At 36.8% G+C, this 24805-nt stretch overlaps 3 protein-coding genes across 3 annotated transcripts; all 3 read right to left on the bottom strand.

Moving 5' to 3' along the window:
* Positions 1-1271: 1271 nt before the first annotated feature.
* On the bottom strand, positions 1272-4348 carry LOC107621656 (cell division protein FtsZ homolog 1, chloroplastic). Its single transcript, XM_016323713.3, has 6 exons — positions 3950-4348; positions 3395-3494; positions 3050-3279; positions 2326-2493; positions 1897-2130; positions 1272-1782 (listed from the first exon to the last, which is right to left on the bottom strand). The coding sequence occupies exons 1-6, from the start codon at positions 4208-4210 to the stop codon at positions 1513-1515; spliced, it is 1263 nt and encodes a 420-aa protein (XP_016179199.1). The 5' UTR covers positions 4211-4348; the 3' UTR covers positions 1272-1512.
* Positions 4349-5863: 1515 nt separating this feature from the next.
* On the bottom strand, positions 5864-16821 carry LOC107621763 (transcription initiation factor TFIID subunit 6). Its single transcript, XM_016323797.3, has 13 exons — positions 16807-16821; positions 16395-16715; positions 16130-16216; positions 15593-15694; positions 15386-15494; positions 14976-15073; positions 14756-14893; positions 14541-14636; positions 14132-14256; positions 8005-8137; positions 7689-7814; positions 7466-7577; positions 5864-6462 (listed from the first exon to the last, which is right to left on the bottom strand). The coding sequence occupies exons 2-13, from the start codon at positions 16518-16520 to the stop codon at positions 6086-6088; spliced, it is 1629 nt and encodes a 542-aa protein (XP_016179283.1). The 5' UTR covers positions 16521-16715; positions 16807-16821; the 3' UTR covers positions 5864-6085.
* Positions 16822-18068: 1247 nt separating this feature from the next.
* Positions 18069-22346, bottom strand: LOC107621954 (syntaxin-52). The gene is made up of 6 exons (XM_016323936.3): positions 22017-22346; positions 20404-20616; positions 19906-20108; positions 19710-19810; positions 19569-19613; positions 18069-18442 (listed from the first exon to the last, which is right to left on the bottom strand). The coding sequence occupies exons 2-6, from the start codon at positions 20610-20612 to the stop codon at positions 18311-18313; spliced, it is 690 nt and encodes a 229-aa protein (XP_016179422.1). The 5' UTR covers positions 20613-20616; positions 22017-22346; the 3' UTR covers positions 18069-18310.
* Positions 22347-24805: the final 2459 nt, after the last annotated feature.

The following is a 24805-nucleotide window of genomic DNA, read 5'->3' as shown; positions in this document are numbered from 1 at the left end:
TGCCCACTATTTTATCTTGAGCATTATTAATTATATGGAAGAATGGGGATAAGTAAATTAATAAAAAGTGAATTTGATATCATTTTTACATAAAGAAAAGAAGAAAGGAAAAGTAAAAAAAATTATGTCTCATGAAATTTTCTGTAAAAATAACTAACGTAAATATAATACTTAAAAAAAATATATAATACTAAAATTTAACTACATTTGCTGACTAAGATTTAAGAGAGTGATTTCAATTCTACAAGTTTGAGTAGACAAGGGAAATAATTTTGTTGAGAATCTAATATCACAAATATAATAATAATAATTCTAATGAGTTAACATTGACACTAATTAATATAATGGAATCCAATTATAGAAAATTCAGATTTTATCTTATTCTAACTCAAATTTTGGATTTATTGATACCCATAAATATAAACATGGCAAAAGTTAAAGATACGAGTAAGTATTAAATTAAATAGTCAACTTGATGTGTTAATATTAGGTGAGACTTGAATTAAAAGTGATTTTTTTTTCTATTTCAAAGAGGATTTAGAAGTGAAAACTAAAATAAGATAGTACCTGATGGTTCATGTTATTAAATGGAATAGAAGAAGATTAATAAAATATCGGTGATGTTACAGGAATAAGCATTTTTTATAACAAAATTTAGCCAAGTTAGTACAAGTTCGATAAAAAAAAATTACGACGAAAGAAATTTTTTGTTTTCGTACTTCTTCAACACAAAAATTATTACAGAACACATAAATTTTTATACACAGTACAGAAAATTCTGCACATATCACAAACTGATAGATATAGCATAAAAAATTTTGTATATAATACAAAAATTTATTAATATAGCACATAAATTTTTTATGTAATATAGAAGAAGAAGGAGGAGTGGCGATGGCAGCAACGACAATGGTAGCGGCACATGTTCGAAGAAAAAACGCACTATGACTTAGTTGAAGATTTGGTGTAAGAAAACACTAATTTTATTGATAAATAAATGAACAAACAAGTGAACGAAAATTTAATATATGAAAACTGAAAAGCGACGACATTGAGAGAAAAAAAGCAAGGGAGAGGCGTGAGAAAGAGGAGACAGGAGAGGGATTATGAAATGTTTGTGTGTCTTAGTATATCGTCGTTATTATATCTCTTTTAGGTGATTATGAAACCTTTCTTATTTGATTATTTCTGATTGGTCGGTCCCAGTCTTAGCTCCCTGGAAAAGGTACTTATAAACATGTTCGTTTTGGTAGAGAATATATGAAGCTCCCTTATCAACTTATAACTACATGCATTCTTCTAACAAAAAAATGTTGAGTGAACAATGGCGCTATACATGCAAACTATGTCCGCAGGAACAAAAGAATAAAAAAACAAAAAACCAAAAAAAAAAAAAAAAGGAAAAAGAAAAAGTGTTCGTTATAATCACTCCATATTCGAGGGCTATCAATTAAGCTTCAAGATCCAGCTGAACCATACTGAATAAAAAGAAGGGTTAATATAACTAAGCAACTAGAAGAAGAGCTTTCGTAGGGATGCTCTAGATGCAACGTTTGACGGTGTGTTTGAGGACTTAAGGGCAGGGGACGCTGCCTTGCTTTCTTGTCCCTCAGGTACTCTGTCAAGCAGCTTTGCCGCCCTTGGATCCGTTAGTAATGTCTTTTGAAAGGACTGTGAGAAGCCAGTGGCAATGATGGTCACATGAATCTCCCCGTTGTAGCGATCATCGACAACAGCGCCAAATATGATATTGGCAGACGGATCAGCTAAACTTGTCACCACCTATAAATATTAAAAAATGTTTTAAGACATGTGCGCAACAATTTCACAGGATAAAAGAACAAAAAGAATGATAAAATGCTCATTCAACAACGTGCTGAAAAAATTCTGAATTACCTGAGATACTCTATTCACTTCCTGCAGGGTTATGTCTTTTCCACCAGTAATGTTATACACTACCCCGGTGGCTGATTGAATAGATGATCCGATTAAGGGTGCCAAAGTGGCCTGTTCCGCGGCTTCTTCTGCACGGTTTTTGCTGGAGGAAACACCTACCCCAAGCATTGCAGTTCCAGAGTCTTTCATCACAGCTTTTACATCAGCAAAATCCACATTTACAAGCCCAGGTATCTATAAAAAGAAATACCAGTACACATTATATTAAAAATGCTAAGGGCTAGGGAGAGAAATCGCTCGAATGGATTGGGAGAAAGAAGGTGGAGAGAGACTCCTTGCAATCTACCAATCTAGTCGGATGACCAACTTCATACTTAACATTCCATTTACAAGATAGGAAATACAAATAACTGTTTATGAACAACTCACTGTGATGATGTCCGATATTCCCTGCACTCCTTGACGTAGAACATCATCTGCAAGACGGAAAGCATCCTGAAGAGGTGTCTGCTCATCAGCAATGTCAAGAAGACGGTCATTTGGAATCACTATAAGTGTATCCACATTTTTCTGCAGCTTTTCAATGGCTTCTAGTGCCTGAAAGGATGACATCAGAATTTTAACACATCTAAGTGTCCTCAGAGAAGCACAATATCTGGGAATATATAAAAACTACAAAACAAGAAATTCATCAAATATATGGCTAGTTGACCACAATTCATCCACAACAAATATGACTATAACTCATGCATTGTTGTCTACTATTGCAAATCAAAATAAAAATGGGGGAAAAAGGAGAAAGAGAAGGGAACTTCAAAGGTTTACGGACGTATTTAAGATATTGGTACTAAATATAACTCCCAGCAATCCCAATTGTCCACTTATAATGACATGGGTTAAGGAAATTATTAGAAATATCTTGATTTTAGATAAATTGAGTGTAGAATGGTATCCTTAATTATCCAATCTTGAAACTTACTCTCCTTCATATAATAAAGTTGTAGAAAATTTATGTGCCTGCACTTTCTAAATGGACAACTATTTATGACCAAATAAAATTTTAACAATGTACAATTATTTGAACACTTAATAGCTTCTACGCAATATAAGCTCAGTAGCCATATTTTGAACTAAGGAAAGAAATGGCACCTGCCTGCAAGGATCTTTTTCGTCCTTCAAAGCTGAAGGGATAGGTAACAACACCTACAGTCAAGTAACCAGCCTCTTTTGATATCCGGGCCACAACCGGGGCAGCACCAGAACCTGTTCCCCCACCCATGCCAGCAGTTACAAAAACTAAATCTGAGCCTTTAAGAGCATTAGCAATGGCTTCTTTTGATTCCTCAGCAGCTTGTTCACCCAAAAGTGGATTCCCACCAGTACCTGCATCTCTATCAAGCAATTCAAATCAGAGTTCAAATTCTCTGAAGAATACATAATATGCCAGTTACAATTGAGCACAGAAGAATCTAATAAGTGTGGAAGGAAAGTGCCTGACCTAATCCGCGTGTAAGAACTTCTCCGATTTTAATAGGGTTCTCAGCTGCAGATTGCAATAGAGCCTGTGCATCCGTATTTATAGCATAAAAGTCTACACCCTGATAGAAAAAAAATTAACAGAATTTAACATTGGCACTCAATTAATAGCAGCAAAACACCAATTATAGCTCATTGAATAATCATACCATCTTTACCATCATTTGGATATGTATCCAAAATTTGTAACCAAAAAAAACATCCACGAATATTTCATTTAAACAATTTAAAAATAAATAACTAAAATGCCACATTAACAGAAATAACAAAATTTGCTTATGGAAATGAATATAAAACAAAACTTTGCAAAAAAATTACTAATTGCACAAGAGAAAGGTTCGGAATTGCACCCAAAGCAAGCCACTAAAATTCCACATGTCAGAAACCTAAGAGGAAAAAGAAGACCCATTCACATATACACCATTCTGAATTTAAGGATTTGATAACAATAACAATATCAACAAACAATTGCAATAAAAGTAAAACTATTGGTAAGAAAAAAATTTAAAAAACTCACGTGTAATCCGCAACCGATCATGCGATTAACGGCATTGTTGCCACCACCACCAACACCAACAACCTTAATCCTGGCGTTGTCAATAGATGCGTAGGAACAGGTGGCGGTCGCGAAACGACGTCGCATGCGTTTGGGGTTCAGAGAAACGCAAGTTCTCTGAGTGAAGGAAGAAGAGTAAGGCAATGCATTGTGATATATGGGATTGACGATGGAATAGGAAGAAGATGAAAGCATATCAGTGGGGTTTGAAATTGGAATCATGGCTATTCTTTTTCTTTCTTCCTTTTTTTTCCCCTAATTTGAGGTTTATGGGGTTTTAGGGTTCTTCGGATATGGAAATGGAAAAAGAGTGGGGGGTTTAGGGTTTTAGGAGAAGTTGAAAATTATTATTTTCATCTTTGTTATCAGGCAAAGAAGTAGAAGCCAACTGAAATTACCTTAATTCCAAAATCCTGTTTAAGAAAAGATTTTATAATTTTATTTTTTCCTTATTTTAGTTTTTTTTTTCAAAAGAAAATTGAGAACAAAATGAAAATAATTAAATTTTACTATTTATTTTTTATTTTTACAACATTTAATTAAATTAGGTATGGCAAAATAATGTTCTCAGATAAATACATAATTTAATTATGATAAACATTGACAAAGATCGAGTAAATGTTTTTTTCGATTCTTAACCATTTATCCGATAGACATTGCACCTCCTAACAATTATAAAATTACAAATCGGTCCTCATTCACTTTTGTATTTGTTCAATCTAATAATTTCTGAGACCGGTTGACAACAAGTCAATGCTGACGTGTCAGGTAACTGAGTCTATGTGACTTTGTCCCTTTGTAATAGGGACAAATTGACCCTGAGCCCTTCAAGTCTTCAATTATGTCCCTCTCCGCTTTACCTGCTCCCTCACTGCCATCGCCTCCCCCCCTCCCTCCGAAACTCTCTCTCCCTCCTCTTCTCCCTCTTCTCCAATGCTTCTCTCAACTCCAAAACCCTAACCCTCAATACTCCCAATTCGCCTTAACTCTTTTCCGGAATCATCATCAAAATCATTACCACCGCAATCATCATCAAAATTACTGTATTCATATCTCCTCATCCTCATCACAATCATTATCGTTATCAATAATATTATCATCAGAATCCAAAACTTCAAAAACCAAAAACATAATCACACTAAAGAAGTATCATGTCCCTTGGAAAAAAAATCCATTTGTTTTTCGAAAAAATTACCAGAAAAATAAAAATAAAAAGTAAAGTTTGAGTATTAAAATAAATGACATGATGTTGTATCGGTAGTAGTAGTGGTGAGTGATGAAGAGAAATGAAAAAGTAAAAAAAAGAAATGCATAGAGAGAGGAAAGGGAGGAGAGAAGGGAGAGAGAGTTTAAGAAAATATAAAATTTTCATTAATCATCATGCATAAATGGTGGTGATGATATTGTTAATGACGATGATAATTGTGAGTGCAGTGGCGATGGCGAAGAGGGAGAATCGGAGGGAGAGGGAGGAGTGTGAGTGTGGTGACGGTGGAGAAGAGGAAGAAGAGGAAGAAAAAAGAGTTTCAGAGAAGGGAGATGATTGAAGAGTTCAGGAGGCAATCTGTCCCTATTACGAAAGAGACTTACCTGACACATCAGCGTTAACCTATTAACCGATTTTATGAGTTAAATTGAACAAATACAAAAATAAATGAAAAGGAACTTTTACTTCAAAAGATCTGAGTAGGTGATACCCTTGAGGGTTAGTTTTATCTAGTGGAATGAATAAGAGATCGCATCTTTTGCGAAAAAGATTGCCCATAATCGATGATTAACTGTACATATTTTGCACTTATAAGTTACATTATTGATTGCACCTCAGAAACCAGAAAGAAAACATATTACCATTTCAGAACATACAAAACAACGTGGTTAGAATATAATAGAATCTATGATAAATAAGTCATTAAAAAAAACTCTGAGAAGCTTACATAATTTTTCCATGAATTTCAGTATTAGCAAAATTAAATACAGGTTTCTATTCTAGCCTATGATAATTTCTTCAGCACTAAATAACATACGACACCTCACCAAGTTAAGTATACTTTTTCCACATACAATGATACAAAACAAAATCCAGTACTCCAATTTGTGTTACAAAAATACACCTGCTTCAGCTTTTGGAATAAAGGATAACAAACTTTCACCAAATAATTCATACACCGATGACAGTAATTGTCCTGCATCGATGTCATCCTTCCAGGCTTGAGCGAGAATGGAAGATACCTTCGATTGTTGACCGCCAACCTCTCTCCCCATTGTGTTGTCATTAGATATCTGCCGAGCCATCGATGACGCGCCAACATTTGGAACCCCCATCATGGTCGAAAATGCACCTGCTGACCCTTGCATTTGCATGTCAACAGACATGGAGTTCATTGGTACCACACCCCCGGGGGCATCCGTGGCAAGTTTCTTCAATGGAGGTTGCTGCTGCTGCATTAGGTTTTCTGTGCTGGCTTTACGTTTGCCTTCATTAATTGAAAGGTCAAAATATAGAGCATAACTATCACAGTAATGGTTACATTGTAAATATGTAGTTGAAGAAAACATGGGTGCCAAAAAGTCAACTTTTTTCTATGGAGACCTTTCTAGTCATACAAGAGCACAAAGTTGGAAATTCATGCTTCTAATGCAAACTGCAATTAACTTGTATATCTCCTATTTTGGCAATGAAAAGTTTGGACATAAGGGAATTTAACACGTGAAGATTCAAGACATGCAACAAGACTCAGATATCACTTAATTGAATGCATGAGCTATCAGTGAAAGTCCAACGGTAGAATAACACATCTTACAATATTAAGGATTTCAATCTAAGGTTGTGTACTACGCTTTTCCAAAAATAGTCTTACATTATAGATAATTTTGACTTCTTATTGTTGCTCTAAACCCGTGAAAATTAACACTAATGGTATTGGGTATGTATGTAGCCAAACCCACCTTCTGAGACAAGGTTTTCTTGTTTGTTGGTGTGTTTGGAATGTGGATAAAATAGAGGATTAAATTTCATGGATGAGATTTGTGTATTTTCACACAAGCTTCGTGTGTTTCGTACTTTTATCAAAAATGTATATTACTAACCTACATAATGAAAACATATTTGTTCATACTATTTTTATTAGTTCACACTTCATACTTATTTCACATAATCTATTTCGAATCATGGGGTATTAACTAGCTGATTGCTAGTAAGACCTGTCGCATTTTCTTTTTACCTACAATACATTTGTTCATTATCTTCTATCAAGAAGAAAATATTTTCCACTATCAGCCCTGCAATTACCCCCCTTTAGTTTGCATTTCTTTCAAGAATTAAAAATTGAAAAGTTAAAATGAGAGGAAACCAAAGCATACAAGATGCATCGAAAGGTATGCACACAAAGTAATTTATCAAATTCATCCATTGAAGAAAGGACATGCATTATTTTGAAACACCAGTATAAATCTCATTGCAGCAAAGTGAAGTCATACTTGACATAGCAATCATGGCTTTTCCATTGGGTCTAGAAGAAGCACGTGTTGGAGGAGAGAGCAAATTGCTGAAGATTTTGGCCCTTTCATGCATACATTGTCCAACAGCACACTGAAAGATTTATGACCAAGGTAATTAGCTAAAGAGATGTTTCTGGGAAACAAATATATTAATGCATACCAAAAACAAGGTATCTATATATATTAAAACATTGCAACTCACCAACAAGGCCCCATATACTTGCCATGCTTCCTGCCTCTTTGTTTCATTTCTCTGTTTCTCTGGTTGCATTTCCGGCTCGAGGAGAAGCAAATATGGCTCAAGGTTTGGAAGTATAAACAAGCGAACCTATTCAAAGCGAAGAAGAATTATGCACCGGTTGGCACAAGTATAACTAGTTCTAAATAAAAACAAAAAAAATGAAGTTCATCCATTTGACCCCATAGATAGAGAAGTAATATTTTGCTGTTGTTGTGCACAACAACATGGATGGTAAAAAGGTATCATGTTCGTATAAAAAGCAGAGCTAAGAAGATACCAGTCTTGATCCAAGAGCTGCTATTCCTTTAATTGCACCATAGTGCTGAGGTAGAGCTTTAGTTGGGTCCAAAAATGCATGAAGAAAAGTCTTTGTCACTCGTGGCTGAAGATTATGATAAACATTCCCAAATCTGTAAAATTTCACAGATTAGGGAAGTGATATTACAAAATAGAAAATGATACATAACATACAGGATCAAAATTTTCTTGTTTACTATCATTACATAACCCATGGCCAACCACTAGACAACCTCTCCACATGCAATGGTTAAGTTGTGCATAGGTAGTAACCTTGTGCACAGGGCCACCCTAACCAGTTCAATGATGAAAGGGTGTAAGAAAAGAAGTCATGTTTTGTAACAAACCAGGAGAAATCAAATCAGAATTTAACTCCTTTTAAATTTACTTATAGAAGGAGGGGAAAACACGTGACTGATTGAAATTTCAAAATATTGTTACTCCACATGTTTAGGAAAGTAGTTAGGATATGGATATTATAAATAAGGAAGCTGAAAAGCTTTTAGGTAGGGAATAAGTGGAGTGATATTTAGTGGAGAGTTTGGCCTCTCGAATGCCAAGTGAATCTTCTGTCATTACTTGTTCTTTCTTCCTTCTTTTCTAAATAATATTTCCTTGAGAGTATCATCTTGATACCTCAACCCTTCTCTATCCTATCTTCTACCTCTCACCTCCTATTACTCTAATTGCTAATTATCTGCTACTGTACCTCTTGATATTCTGGACTAGTAAGGAAACCCTTAACAATTGGTATCAGAAAACGATCTGGGATTAGTACCCGTGGATGGTCTCTACTCGCACCACCGCTGCCATGGAAGAACGCGTGGATGGCTTGGAAAAACAGGTCGCTGAACAAACCCAATTACTGGAAACAATGATGAAACGAATGGAAGAACTGGTGCTACGTTCACAGCAACCAACACCCGAAGCCGAAGGTGGACACTCACGCAACGATGATCCTGGAGGCGGACGTCGACGACATCCCATTCCGAACAGAGGCGACGGCAATCGCTCTGTGGACATCCCTTCCTTTGATGGATCGGACCCGAGCGGGTGGCTAGTGCAAATGGATCGCTATTTTCGCATCTCAGAAATTCCGGTGGGGGACAAGCTTGAATACGCGGTGCTCGCACTTCATGGAGAAGCCTTGACTTGGTTCGAATGGTGGGAATCCCAATCCACTTTCCACACATGGATCCGCTTCAAACAGGACTTGCTTAAGCGCTTTGAACCTGGCGCGGCGGCCAACCCACTAGCTCCATTACTGCGGGTAAAGCAAACAGGTTCAGTGATGGCATACCGCCGCGATTTCGAACTAGCGGCGCGCTCTCACCGACAATTGGGAGGTGACACCTTATTGTGCATGTTTCATGAAGGTCTCAAATCGACCATCAAATCAGAGTTGAAAGTGGAGGATTTTGAGAACCTCCAAGAGTTAATGGATCGAGCAATGGTTATTGAAGCCAGGAATTTAGCATGGGAAGCAGAAGGAATGCACCCAGGGGGTAAAAAGCAAGATACAGTATCACGTTCAGGGTGGGGGGTTTCTAAAAACTCTAATTGGGCCAGGCCCAATACTCACTCTCCTCCGGCAGACCAGAGTAAGCCCACCATTGTTACTACTTCCAAATCAGACTCAAAGAATGACACTGGCCCCTCTATTACTTCAAATTCTAGTGGATCCAAGCCTACTTCCCGTTGGATTTCCCATGAAGAATGGAGTGAGCGACAACGGCGAGGACTATGTTTTCGATGTGCTGACAAGTGGAATCCGGGTCACATATGCAAATTCCGCCACCAACAGCTGATCCTTTTGGGTGAAGATGACGACGAACCACAAGACCTTGAGGCAGCTCCTCCCCTGGCAGAACCTGATATAGCTCTTCACACACTGTCTCTGCACCTCTCGTCCCTTAGCTACTGGGGTCTCACATCCCATCAAACTCTGAAAGTTCGTGGGGTCATCAATGGTAGGGAGGTGGTTATTTTGATCGACCCAGGTGCTGAGGCTAATTTCATTTCCTCTACTCTAGTCTCCACTTTGGGTTTACCACTGATGCGCCTACCTCCGTTCCACATCGAGGTGGGTAATGGCGCGATTGAGCAGGGGTTAGGTGGATGCGAGAACGTCAAAATTCTGGTGCAAGGAATTTCCATCATTGCAAACTTTTTGGTTATGGACTTAGGACGATCCGAAGTAGTTTTGGGTGCTGGTTGGGTCGCCAGTCTTGGAAAATTTGAAGGTGACTACAACACTTTATCACTTAGCTGGATACAAGATGGTTCGAAGGTTACATTACAGGGTGATCCAACCTTGGGAAGGACTCATGCGAGTAGTAAGGTGACTCTACAAGCCCTGCGAAATGCTGAAGATGGATTTTTGGTTACTCCGCTATTCCGCCCTGATGCCGATGAAGATTCTATCACCATCTCTTCCGAGACCACTGAACTCTTGAGCCAATTCGATGATCTGTTCCAGTCCCCATCTGGTCTTCCTCCTCAGAGATCACATGACCATGCCATAGTATTAAAAGAGAATTCAGATATTCCCAACATACGCCCTTATCGGTATCCTCACTATCAGAAGGAGGAAATGGAAAAGATAATTGAAGAAATGCTTCAAATAGGAATTATCAGACCTAGTACTAGTCCATTCTCTAGTCCAGTAATTCTTGTGAAGAAAAAGGATGGCGGATGGCGATTTTGTGTTGATTATCGGGCGCTCAACAAAATCACCGTTCCGGACAAATTTCCGATTCCTATAATCGAAGAGTTGTTGGACGAATTGGAGGGGGCTGCGGTTTTCTCCAAACTCGATTTGAAATCGGGATACCATCAGATCCGGATGAAAGAGGAAGATATCCACAAGACCGCATTCCGCACGCACGAGGGTCATTACGAATTCCTAGTAATGCCATTTGGGCTTTCCAACGCACCATCTACTTTTCAGGCACTAATGAACAATATCCTCAAACCCTTTCTGCGCAAGTTTACATTGGTTTTTTTTGATGACATCCTAATTTACAGCAAGGATGTGGCCAGCCATCGCGGACATCTGCTGCAAGTGTTGGAACTGTTACGACAAAATCAATTGTTGGTCAACAAAAAGAAATGTTGCTTTGAAAGATCTTGCATTGAGTATTTGGGCCATATCATATCATCAAAAGGTGTGGCAGCCGATCCCAAAAAACTCCAGGTTATGTTAGATTGGCCGCGACCTAAGGACCTTAAAGGTTTACGTGGTTTTCTTGGCCTCACGGGATATTATCGAAGATTCGTCAAAGGATATGGTGGCATTGCATGGCCATTGACCCAGCTACTAAAGAAAGATTGTTTCCACTGGACTGATGAGGCGGAAGGTGCATTTCAACAGCTTAAACAAGCAATGGTTTCAGTACCTGTGTTGGCAGTCCCATGCTTCTCCAAACCTTTCCAGCTTGAGACAGATGCATCGGGAAAAGGAGTTGGTGCAGTTCTGATGCAAGAAGGGCGCCCCATTGCCTTCATGAGCCAAAAACTTTCTACAACAGCTCAAAACAAATCCGTGTATGAAAGAGAATTAATGGCTATTGTATTGGCCATCCAAAAATGGAGGCACTATCTTCTCGGACAGCATTTCACGGTATTCACAGACCAAAAATCTTTAAAATACCTCCTTGACCAGAAAGTGGCAGATGAAGGGCAGCAAAAATGGTTATCTAAGCTATTGGGGTATAATTTTGACATTCGATACAAGGCAGGGACTGAAAACCGAGTTGCGGATGCTCTTTCAAGGAAGTTCCACTTCTCATCTCTTTCTTTTCCCATGGCTGCTGAATGGGGGGAAATAGAGACCGAGGTTTTGGAAGATGATAAGTTAAAGACCATTATGCAGAAACTGTTACAAGGAGATGAGACAGTGTCTGGATTTGAATTAATCAATGGCAAGTTAAGGTATAAAGGGCGGTTGGTGATTGCCAAGACCTCCAAGTGGATCCCTAAGCTTTTGATGGAGTTTCACAGCTCCAAATTGGCGGGCCATTCTGGGTTTTTTAGAACCTACAAGAGAATTTCTTCCATTCTCTATTGGGAAGGTATGAAGTCGGATGTGATGGAGTTCGTAAAAAATTGTGAAGTATGTCAGAAAAATAAACATTCCACCCTTCAACCGGCAGGCCTACTTCAACCTCTTCCCATACCCACAAACGTATGGGCTGACATTTCTATGGACTTCATCGGAGGGTTACCACGGTCTAAAGGGATGGACACAATTTTGGTAGTGGTTGATCGACTCTCCAAATATGCTCATTTCTACCCGCTTGCACATCCCTTCTCAGCAAAAGACATTGCTCTCTTGTTCATTAAGGAGGTTGTTCGCCTCCATGGGTTTCCATCCTCCATTGTCTCCGACCGCGACAAAATATTCATGAGTGCCTTTTGGTCCGAAGTATTCAAACAGGCTGGAACCTCCTTGAAGATGTCCTCTGCATATCATCCACAGACCGATGGCCAAACGGAGGCTGTTAACAAGTGCTTAGAGACCTATCTCCGCTGCCTCACAGGCTCTAAGCCAAAACAGTGGTCCACTTGGCTGCCTTGGGCCGAATTCTGGTATAATACTACTTATCACGGGTCCATTCGCATGACCCCTTTTCGGGCCTTATACGGGAGGGAGCCGCCTCCATTGTTAAGAGGGGGGCTGGAATCTACTGTAGAGGAAGTTAGACTACTAATGGAAGACCGCAATCAGATGCTCGATGAGTTACAATTTCAGTTGAATAGAGCCCAGAATCGCATGAAGCAAGCTGCTGATAAGAAGAGGAGAGATGTCACTTTTGAAGTAGGAGACTTCGTGTTTTTAAAGATCCACCCATACAGGATGCGGTCTCTTGCCACCAGACCAAATCAGAAGCTCGGCGCCAGATTTTATGGTCCATATGAAGTACTAGAAAAAATTGGTGAAGCGGCTTATAAACTTCGGTTACCAGCCTCTGCAAAGATACATCCTATTTTTCATGTTTCACTACTTAAGAAGAGTTTGGGATCTTCAGTGGAACCCCAAAGCCTGCCTGAGTCTCTCACTGAGGAAGGAGAACTACTAGTGGAACCTGAACAAGTTCTGGATAGTCGTATGAGCAACCAAGGACACCTGGAAGTGCTAATCAAGTGGCAGCATCTTCCCGAATTTGAAAGTACATGGGAGCGGGCCGACAAACTGCAGTTGGCTTTTCCATCTTTCCACCTTGAGGACAAGGTGGCTCTTCATGGGGAGGGTATTGTAACAAACCAGGAGAAATCAAATCAGAATTTAACTCCTTTTAAATTTACTTATAGAAGGAGGGGAAAACACGTGACTGATTGAAATTTCAAAATATTGTTACTCCACATGTTTAGGAAAGTAGTTAGGATATGGATATTATAAATAAGGAAGCTGAAAAGCTTTTAGGTAGGGAATAAGTGGAGTGATATTTAGTGGAGAGTTTGGCCTCTCGAATGCCAAGTGAATCTTCTGTCATTACTTGTTCTTTCTTCCTTCTTTTCTAAATAATATTTCCTTGAGAGTATCATCTTGATACCTCAACCCTTCTCTATCCTATCTTCTACCTCTCACCTCCTATTACTCTAATTGCTAATTATCTGCTACTGTACCTCTTGATATTCTGGACTAGTAAGGAAACCCTTAACATGTTTCTTCCAAGGCACAATCTTAAATTAACAAGTTGCAAAGCATGTCAAGGACCTATCAACTACAGTTCTTCTGGTCATTGACTATTCAATAGAGTCAGTTAACTTGGAGTCATCTAGATATAGTGTTCCATTTGAATCTAATTATATAACTAACAGCTCAACAACAACAAGAAATAGCATTCAACACCAGAACTATTCAGATCTAAACAATGAAAGCATATTGAACAGAGAAACCAAAGTAAGCATTTTATTACTGGACTTTCTAGTTGCTCCTGGTCATTGTACTATGGAATAACTATATAAAAATTGGAAAAAAATGTGCAATAATGGTGATCAAGAGGGATAACAATGGCCGGGAACAATCAGTTGAACATTATGTTTAAAGGAGCTCTAATATAGTGGTGATCTAGATCGACATCGTTTAATAGAAAGAAGGTAACCTTTTGCATATTGAAGCAACAAGATTAACACTGAAGTTCCTAAGCTCCCAGTGATTATCAGATAGTCTGTTTCCAATCCTTTTTGCAACAACACAGGTAATGATAGGTGGCATCAATTGATGTAACTAGCAGAATTAAATGAAAAAGAACAGAATTAGGAAGACACAATAACTAAGAGGACATATAACTGCAGTTATAGCTCAAGGTTCAGGAAGGTATAACTTCCCTTCAGTCTTTGCTTCAGTTAAGCATCCAAAATGGTGTTTGTTATTACTCTATTAATTCATTAAAATAAGGAAAGCTGAACCAGTTCACGATACCATAAGAGTTTGTCATATTAGCATGGAAGCAATCTTCAGAAGTTGATAAATTACAGATGTGAAGACATTTTCAATAACAGCATACTTACATAAAGCTCTATATGTATGTGAGGATTTTGTAGAATGCTCCGGACAAGACGCATCAAGGCAAATAAAAGTGTTAAATTATGCAAGTTTTGTGCCACCTGTTATGATATTGGGAAAAAATATTAAAGAAGAGTGTTTAAGTCTCTTTTGTAAAATATGACTATATCATTCAAAGGTTAACCAAAAAAGAATGTCACTGATATAAACTTGTAAGTACCTCATCAGCTACAAAGCGTGAGAAATAAGGAACCAAAGGATGGAGTCCCATGTCTGTTGCCAAACTAATTAGTGCCCTTCTAAAGGGAATAGAAGCAGGCTTATTTAGAACTAGCTCAGTTATTTTGTCAAAGTAAAGCTGCAGAAGAAAAAAAACAAAATTGTTGAAGTTTACCAATAAGGGGGAAAAGCAATCAAACATTCCATAAAATAGTGTATACCTGAAGCTCCTTTGTTATTACGTGTTTAACAGGTAATTTAATGTCAACTGGAATCCCATCTTCCTTATACTCAGACGATTTTCTTATTTCTGTGGGAGCTACAAGTAACGTAGTACAAGCAAAAATGTCAATACTGCGAAAATCAAGCCTTTCAATACAACATACAGCAAATCCATTCCCTCTAGGTGAAGCAATCTATATAGATCATACATCATATTTCCTATCATAAATCACATCTATGACAAACCATTTAAACCTAACAAAATAAGAAGTGCTGTTGATGAGAACAAAATTCAGAGTAGCAGATCATTAATCCAGCAGGTAGGCATACTAAGTAGCAGATCATTATGAGGCAAATAGTAACATATTATACAAAAGATGTGACTTCAGTTTAATCACTAGAAAAATACCTTCAACTGGAGCATTCTCAGGAATTGCAGGTTGTACACCTTCAATAGCCAGCCAATGACTGGTAATTGATGTATCAAGCGGAGCTTTTGGTAACGGTGCTTCAATCAGCTATTCAAATAAGGGGAAAATGTAAGAACATCATATTAGGAAGCAATTCAAATACTACTTTTACAATAGCAGCATTTATATACCTAGTAATATCTTACATCTTTAAATTCCACATCTTTGTCATCAATGTAGAACAAATCCTTGTGTCCAGCAGCTCTTTTGAACCGCAAAGGGTCGTTAGAGGTGAAACCATATATTGGCTGATACATAAATATAAAGAACAATAAGCATAATAAGCAAAATGAAAACAAAATCAAATGAAAAGTTTTTTGAACAAGCTGGGTGAAGAAGCGATTTGGCACCAATTATGTCAATTTTAACCTTAACCAAAAGCAAGTGAAGCAGAAGTGTTTTGCCACCCTAACCGTTTTAAAGCAATATCAAAATATGAACCTGCCATACCAACACATGCCCATACTAAGAGACATGGTAATTTCAAAAAAGCATCTCTTAATAGGCGCACTATCAAAGCTTAACATGCTCCAACTTGAGTACCAAACGAAAAGTTTACTGTGTGAAAAAATGTATGATTGTATTGAAGAGTAATCTCACCAAATCAAAACAAGCATAAAAAGATATAAATATTACAAAATTTGAAATGAAAATTAATCACAAAAAGAGTAAAGCAAGGTTACCTCTAAATTTCTCAATGCAAGTGCACTATCAACATCATCTGCTGTAAGAATAGTTCTCTTTGAGTGACGCATGCATTTTATGGACTCCTGTACAATCCAAAATCAACAAGTGCATACGATAAAGGAGGAAAAAAGAGAAGAGAAGAAAAAGGTTCAATTTTAAACGGAGTATTGAAATTGCGCAATTTTGAACAAAATAGGAAGCACATTTTTGCAATAATAATGAAAGAAAACAGAGAGAAAGGGGGAGGTTTATGAGAGGGACCTGCATGATTTCGCGAATTCGATACTCGAGATCGGGGGCGAGAGCGAAGGCAACATCAGGGGACAGATTCGTGATGCCAATGCTCTGTGCTATCACTTCGATCGTTTCTTTTGGGACCGTGCTCATCTCTCTCTCCCAGATTTCAATGCGAGCAGAGCTTAGGCGGTTGTAGTTATGAACAAAAAAGCACAATTTGAGAGCAGAAGGAGGTGTGGACTTTGATGTCGATAAGCATACGAAGTAGTAACTCAAACTGGGTTCGGTCCTGTAAGGTTTTGTTTCCAATATCCCCGCAAGTATCACGTTCTTTAAGTTTTGCAACTTGATTCAAAGTTACAACTTACATTCCACATTACATACATATACCATGGTATTGGGGTAATTTACTAATTTTGTTCCCCTTCGAAAGAACGGGTTTGGACTTTGGAGAGGTAATTTTGCTTTTCTTTTTTTAAATATAAATAAAAGTGTTCATAAAGATATATTTTTTAAAATAAATATATTAAATTGATTATTTACTGATATATTTTTTAAAACATTTAAATTTTTTCTTTTTATTATTTATAATAATTTAAATATTTTAAATTACAAGACTTCTAAAACTTTAATTTAGACAAAATATAAACTAATTCAATCTAAATCGCGATAATTTGAATCGGATTAAATTAGAAAATAGATTTAAATTAATATAATATTAATCTCAATCCTTTAAATAAAATTGGATTAAATAAAAATCAAATTAATATTATCTAAATAATAATAAATTATATCGATTTTAGTTTTTAAATTGATCTAAATTATACTATTTAGGAGTGACAATACGATATATGTACTATTATCTTTTTAATAATATAAACGATATAAGTAATAAAAAAATATATATCAATAAATAATCAATTTATTTTAAAGTTATTAATAAAAAGTTTAAAAAATTTTATAATAAATATATTGAAAATTTAATCTTTCTATTTTTCTATAAAAAAAAATTAATTGGTAATCTTTTATAGAATAAATAATCTTTTTAAATTGATAATCTTTAGAGATGATTTTGAAAATAAAAATTTTAAAGATGATTTCAATTTTCATTTTTTTACTCACAATCATAAATTCCAAACCAATACTTAACCCATAATCTTACCATATGCCGTAAAAACTTATCTTAGAGTAAAAATCTTTTTTTTTTAAATAATATTATAAAATATGATATTTTATCATATAATATTTTTCCTCACGAGATAAAAAGATTGAAATAAATTATATTTCAAATTTAAGCTAAATCTATTAAAAATTAGTGCCTTTAGGAACATTTACTATTAATTACTTGCATATTGCGCGAGCATTATAATTTGTTTATGTTATAAATAGTGCTTAGATTTATTAATAATTTGATTAAGATTTATAAGCATACACATCATACTTATATATTTATGGATATGAATTTACTAAGTATATATATATAATTTTAATATAAATACATAATGTCATATCAACAAAGATAGTGACATTTTATATTAATAGCATAAATGATCATTTAAATAAAATCAAATATGATTAATCAAATGTAATAAATATTTTATACCATCGATACATTAATATATTCATTGAAAAATAAGTATTTATATAACCCAAAAACGAGTATGAAATTCGGATTCAGACGTACAACGAAGCTGGAACTGATGAAGCATTAGATTTTGATTGATAGGCAATACGTGGCATTAATATTCTCTTTGCACACGATCAATCTGTCACAAAGGAAGCTCATATTTTTACAAGTGAGAAAACCCAGACATCAACCACTTAGAAAACGAAAATTGAGATACAATGCCATTTCAAGACACCAAGAATCAAAGAAACTTGATTATGCTGTTTCAGTACGCACAACAAGAAAGGAAAAGCTTAGTAGGGTATTTTTGTGTCTACAAATATTTGACCAACAACCATATCACAACCACCAAAACCACTATCCCAACCACTGCTAAAAGCATGCACAAGCAGGAGCAACCACCCTTGGTACGTTTGTTTAAAACTGCCAAGTTCTTCTGGACACGCTGTTAACACAAGATAAAAAGAAATGATGAGTTACAAAATAGTGGTGAAATATTGATGTTTCCCTGTTCTAAGAAAAGATATTAGAATTTCGAGGGATTTGGAGCTTTAAAAAGTAAAAGAGAAGATACCATTGGAAAATGAAAAATGGTAGGCATGCATGCAGGAAACATGTTAAGAGTACAAGGGAACCACATAAAAGCTGCATTTGGAATCTCTATATTGTGTCAAAGAGACTAAGACTGAGAAATTGAGACTGGAAGACAAAGATTGAGAGACTAAAACTAAATTAAATTTCTATATTGTGTTTGGTGTAAAATGTGCAGGACTGAATTATGACTCAATATTATGTTTAATTTAAAATAAACATGGAGATTAAGGTTTGGAATTTGAAAAGTTAAATTAAGATATTTTTTAGAAGAAATATTATTAAAGTTTCAGTTTCCATCCCAAAATTTCAGTCCCCTATGTCTCTACTTTCTAGAGGTACTGAAAGGACTGAAATTTTTGGGACGGAAACTAAAATTTTAGTTCCAGTCTATTGCCACTAAACACAATACTGAGTTCCAATCCTCCAGTCTCAATCTCAGTCCCCCTAATCAAATGCTACCAAATAGAACAAGTTATTTTCATCTAGTTTTGCTCATGCATTTGAAATTTTGGAACACCGGCCAAGAGCATATATTATTTTTTTTTCTTCACATTGTGAAATAATACACAAATTGATTAGTGCTAGGAAAAAAAAAGTTTTACCATAACCACAAATCCCTACTGGTCCACATTTGACAAAGCATATAATGTAAAGTATATTACATACCAAACAAATATTAAAGACTAACTATATTAAGAAAAAGACCAACTATATTAAAAAAAAGAATAATAAAAATAAAAACTTCATATGTCCAATGGAAGTATCCAACAAGGGTCCTATCAACAACTTAACTCACAGATTTATGCCACCAAAATTAAGGAATTTATAAACATGAAAATATTGACCCTAAAGAGCACAAAGCGGATATTACTATTGCAAGACCTTAACTGACTGAGCATATTGTAAACTTTGAGAACATTCAATTTTTATATGCCCAAACGGGAGATATGGTTCCAATAAAGTTAAAGGAGTGTTACCCTTAGACGAGAATCTGTAACATCTACATGTTCGTCCAAGTCATCCTAGCACAGAAAGAGAATATTCAATTTTAGAAAGGAGAGGTGAAAATGGTCTGTAGAAACAAGAAAAAAGAAATTTAACATAGGAAAGTAGCATACAATTAGTCTAGTGTGTAGACTCAGCTCTTCATTCACTGCTAATGCAATGTGCTTTGTACTTACAACAGTCTCCTCCAATTTTTCAAGGCCTTCATCTTGCTCTGCTTGAACACCACTCCCCCAAATCAAGATCTAAATTCCAAATTACAGATTACAGATATTATATTTCAATTTCAAACAATTCAAGTTAAGTAACCTTTCATAATTTGCCTTTGAAGTCCAACGAGTCCACTGTTATCCAGGCCAACAGTTCTGCTCATTGCATCTGGTTTTATTTCAGGACCAAATAAACTATCCCTATTTGCAAAGTTTGACATGTTCAGTGTTGAAGCCATTTGGTTAACTTTTGACCTCAAATTTGTAAGTGTTTCCCTGCGGCGATTCATCTCCTTCTCAGATCTGTGCATCATTGAGAAGTGAAAGCATCAGATATCAATAAAGCAACTTCATCATATAACTTGACACTTGACAGATGAAAAGAAGACAATGAATGATTGATAATACAAATTTCCTTATGCTATTATCACATAACTTTTACAATGCAACTAAACAAATCTTAAGAAATAAATATTTAAGATCAGGACAACCCTTAACAATGTACTGGACAATTGCAGTACAGTATTTCAGGTCCTAGTTTCTATGCTGTAATAGCAAGATCTTCCTTAATTAGCATAAACACCAGCTGAACACTCACTTTCCAGGGACTTTAGATAAAAGGGATTGCAAGCTATCAAGTCTGGTCCCTAAGATAGTAATCTTCCTTCTTATAGCAGATGCATGACGCTGAGCTTCTGGTCCAGATGTTGATAATGAACTCCGCTCAGAAATCATGCCATTGATATCATCGGCGAGTTTCACTGCTTCATTATATTCCTTCATCCATGAGTCTGATGACGATGCCATTGGTCTGAAAATAAGTGAAATGGAATAAAAAGTCACTGCCAGACGATTTTTATTGAATAAATCATCAGCAAAAATTCATTTATTCTAATAAGATAATTAACCTTTTCAGCCCTCACCGCTAACAAATATTAAAGTTTAACTGTTAAGAGAACCTCGTAAAACCAATACCTTCATACATATCAAAATATGTCAAGTTATAGTTACCCCCACTTTTTTTAATTTAACACTCTTAGCTTCCTACCTACTCAGCTGCCTCAGGGCAAGCACTCAGCACTCAAACATATATATGAAATGTTCCCTTTGCATACATCACACCAAATGTAAAAGGGCTTTCCACTCACTAGAAATATATACGGCCAACTAATATTTTGGAGATCATAATTCAAGTGCCAACAACATTGACTGAGAAGATATGCATGGTTTTTCCCCAGCTAAAGAAACTTACTAAGATAGAGAGAAAGAAACATTACACTACAAACGGGTATCTTATACTTTTGCATACCTCATAAACACCAGTGCAGGCACGCACATAGAGGGAACAAAACAATAAACAATGTTGGCGGATAAAGATACATTGGAAGAAACAATTGCTGGAAAATAGCAAAATCCTTAATAATTCATCCTGAATTTTAGCCCTCAAAAGTCCAAAGAGCCACCCTTTAGACCGAATGAAGAAAAAACAAAAAGGAAAAAGAGTGGCCAAAAACATGTCACGAACAAACAGAATAGCAACCAGGGTTTTCTTCTCATATGGCTGGGCGTCCTACTTGCCAAAACATTTGAACAATTGATAAAAACAAACATTGAAAGCAGTAAAAATTAAAACCTTTCATCTTGTAACAAGTGCACCCATTAGCTAATCCTATCACATGTTCCCTCATTTTCCACCATTATATCTCTACAAACAATTAGTCAACGGTCACATTTAGCAGCACCATCACCGACATAATTGTTACCCCGATCAAACTTTCAATTCTCCACAGAATGGTGACTAATTCCCTCAGCAACAGTTCCCTCAATTTCAAATCCAAACCACGGTTGCTGTGAACCTCGGAATTTCCAAGCATTTTATTTTACATTCTTTTTTAAAAAAATCAAGTAATAACAAACAGCACAAAGAATCCCTTAAGCTCATCTCATGATCACAGAACAGGGATAACAAAATCACAAAATTCACCCGTCATTGGATACAAATAAACATAACAAACTTAAACATCAAAATTTCACAAAAATACATGATTCTTAAAGAAATTTCAAAACACACATCAAAATCAGACACGAAAACACGAAATTTCGGCGAATTAAAGGTCATCCAGCAGCGCTCAAATTACAATTCAGAAAAAATGAAGAGAAAATCGAATTTGACAAAACTATGAAAGGATCGTAAAGGGAACTCGCTTATACCTACTAAATTTGGGACGAATTATAAGTAGGGTTTCGGAATTAAGAGGAAGGAATCGGGTTTTCTTCCGATGGAGGGTGATGGATACGACGTCGTTTTTCGGGAAGATGGCGATGTACAAAGGAAAGTAGCGTACAAGAGCGGCACCAGGAAGGAGCACTAAAGCGTAACCGTTTCGTCGGACAGAGTCGTCGTCTACGTCGCGATGTTAAGAAAGCCGAAAAGGTCGTTCTGCACAGCGTCGTTTTTGGTGTCCACCCCACTTGCGTTACGCTGATTGTTGTATTGTGTGTTTGTCTTTTACTCCATTACCCCCGGGTGCTTGCTTGCTTAGGTGGAACTAAATCAGTATTTGTTAAAAATAAAAACAAAAAATGAATTGATTTTCACTTTCAAATAGGTAATAAAACTATTATACATCACTAATTTTATAATTAAAATAGGTCACATATCACTTTTTTATTATAATTAAAATCAAATCTTTTTTATTAAAATTAAAGAATTATCCCTTCTTTTTTACTAATTTTACGACCAAACTATACCACATATTGTTCCGGGGGTTACCTGAAACTGTAGGTCGATTTCGGACGAGATCTTCTGTATTGGTAGGAGATGACGTGTCCGACTGGTGAGTGACGGCCGGAGCTGTTGTATCCGACTGGTGGACTGGCTATGCTGTTGATCCTTCGTCACCGGAGGGTGGGGGGTACCTGCAAGGGACTCCGATGCTTAAGTTAGCAAGGGTATTAAGCAGGTTTTTAGTAGATTCAGAGTATGATTTATACCTGGGTGTTCCAGTGTATTTATAATGGTCGTGGGCTGACCTTCTTAGGTAAGATAAGTTAGTTATCTTATCTTATCTTATCTTATCTTTGGGTGAGGTCAGCTTATCCTCAAGGGAACCCCGCCTTTATCTCTATAGGCTTGTACTGCATTTGGATATGGGTCGTGTTCCTCTATTTGGGCCTTTTACTGGGCTTTCCTGGCAATTTGGCTGATCTCTTTGAGAAGAGGTCGGATAGTCTGACCTGAAGAGGTCGGTCGCTTTGAACATCCCGGGTCGGATAGCTTGACCCAGGGTGTGAACAGTGCCCCTGCTCGAGCTCGGTCTTTCTTTTTGAGGTCGAGTCCTAGTTCTTAAGACTTCGATCCTTCTCTGGTGAAGCCGAACTCGAGCATTTGTCGACTTCATTCTTTGCAGAATCTTCCTTTTTGAATGTGAAACGTTTTCTTCTGAAAGCGCGCGCTTTTGTATTAGCGTCCTGTTCTTGGGAACGTGCGAGGGCTTAATACCCTCATTAATTGGTTTTAATTGCCCCGTTTCTCTTAGCCTCTTTATTTTGAATTTCATATTTCAGAAAAACGGTTTCTTTTCTCCGTAACCTCCCCTTTCTTCCTCTCTTTCTGTTTTCTGAAATTTGTGGTTTTCGTATTTCTTTCCTGTGTCGTACTTTTGGCGATTATTAGTGCTTTCCTTACTGTGAAAAGGGGCGACTCTGGATTCCATTTTCTACTTCTGTGAGGCTTTTCTGTTCGAGAGGTGGTTCTGTTCCCTGTCGCTTCTGCTCTCAGCCTTTCTTCAGGGTTTTCCTCCATTTTTTCAGGTTGGTTCTTTCTTACCTTCCTCGTCGCTTGCATTGTGCGTTTTTTGACTTTAGCAAGTTTGAATATTTTTGTATTGCCATGCATCTGCTTGCTTATTGTTGTTTATTTTTCTTCTTCTGTGATCTGCACGAACCCATTTGCTTTTCTCAAAAGGTTGCTCCTTTGATGTTTTGTTGACAAATTTTTGCAAAAGATAACTTCTATTTTTTATTATTCTTGAAAAAGGTTGTGTCTTTGATGACTTCTTCTTGAGCTGTTTATTTGGTTGCTTCGTTTGTTGATTAAACTGGGATTGTGGGTCTGGAGGGTAGTTTATTTTGATGACTTTGCTCGACTTGTGGCTCGCAGCTTTCTTTTCGGAGTGTCACTTTAGTTGCAGATCAAAAAGGAGAGGTAAGGGTTTATTGTTTTTCTGTTAGGATGTATGTGAGCTTGTAGGTTTTCCTGAATCCTTGTTCCATAACTTGCCTCCAAAAGGTGCCCCTAGATCTTTTAGTGTGAGTCCTGGGGTTGCCTTTTGTTGCTTGTATTGCTCTGTGTCATGCTTGTCCGAGCTTGTTCTGATGTGGTTTGTTTTTGACTTTATCGGAGATGTTTCGGGTTAGTAATCTATTTTCTTCTTTTCTTACTGTAGGACTAGTTGACCTCATGTCTTCTCGCAAGAACATTGTTGAGACATCTTCCCAAGTCCCTGAAGGCATGGCTGATTGGGTGGATTCGATGGTTCTTTTGTGTGTTTCTTTGGTTGATTCCGAATTTTGTCAACAGCTTAGGCAATTCCATAGGGTTTGTAGTAGTGGTAGTGAGGAAAAGAATTATGAGCTTGTGCCCCCCACTCCTGAAGAGAGAGTTTGTTTCTCTACTCGAGTTGCTGGAGACCGTCCTTTTTTCTATGCATACGATTACTTTTTTTGCCAGATGAATATCACCATTCCTTTTACTCCTTTTGAGACCAACCTGTTGTGGTCTTGCAATATAGCTCCATCCCAACTTCACCCCAATTCTTGGGATTTTATAAAGATTTTTCAATTACTGTGTCGTGAGTTTGACGTCCCTGCTTCGCAATTCCTTTTCTTTTATTTGTTTGTCTTGACAAAACCTGAGGTAATGAAGAAAAAGGCTGCCTGGGTTTCTTTCCGAGCTTCGCAAGGGAAGAAAGTTTTTTCTATGTATGACGAGTCGTTTC

Source organism: Arachis ipaensis, chromosome B1 (assembly GCF_059453495.1).
Source record: "Arachis ipaensis isolate K30076 ecotype BB chromosome B1, ASM5945349v1, whole genome shotgun sequence".
NCBI classification, from domain to species: domain Eukaryota; kingdom Viridiplantae; phylum Streptophyta; class Magnoliopsida; order Fabales; family Fabaceae; genus Arachis; species Arachis ipaensis.
This window is presented reverse-complemented; position numbering and strand designations above follow the sequence as displayed.

Excerpts from the sequence above, each read along its gene's own strand:
- LOC107621656 (XM_016323713.3), bottom strand. The coding sequence starts at position 4,210 with ATGATTCCAATTTCAAACCCCACTGATATGCTTTCATCTTCTTCCTAT. Across the intron at positions 3,495-3,949 it reads TGATCGGTTGCGGATTACAC|GGTGTAGACTTTTATGCTAT; the intron begins GTGAGTTTTTTA and ends TTTTTCTATCAG. Across the intron at positions 2,494-3,049 it reads GACGAAAAAGATCCTTGCAG|GCACTAGAAGCCATTGAAAA; the intron begins GCAGGTGCCATT and ends TCATCCTTTCAG.
- LOC107621763 (XM_016323797.3), bottom strand. The coding sequence starts at position 16,520 with ATGAGCACGGTCCCAAAAGAAACGATCGAAGTGATAGCACAGAGCATT. Across the intron at positions 14,894-14,975 it reads TAATAACAAAGGAGCTTCAG|CTTTACTTTGACAAAATAAC; the intron begins GTATACACTATT and ends TTTCTTCTGCAG. Across the intron at positions 7,578-7,688 it reads AAGTATATGGGGCCTTGTTG|TGTGCTGTTGGACAATGTAT; the intron begins GTGAGTTGCAAT and ends TAAATCTTTCAG.
- LOC107621954 (XM_016323936.3), bottom strand. The coding sequence starts at position 20,612 with ATGGCATCGTCATCAGACTCATGGATGAAGGAATATAATGAAGCAGTG. Across the intron at positions 19,811-19,905 it reads TCAAAGGCAAATTATGAAAG|AGCAAGATGAAGGCCTTGAA; the intron begins GTTACTTAACTT and ends GTGTTCAAGCAG. Across the intron at positions 19,614-19,709 it reads GTCTACACACTAGACTAATT|GATGACTTGGACGAACATGT; the intron begins GTATGCTACTTT and ends TTTCTGTGCTAG.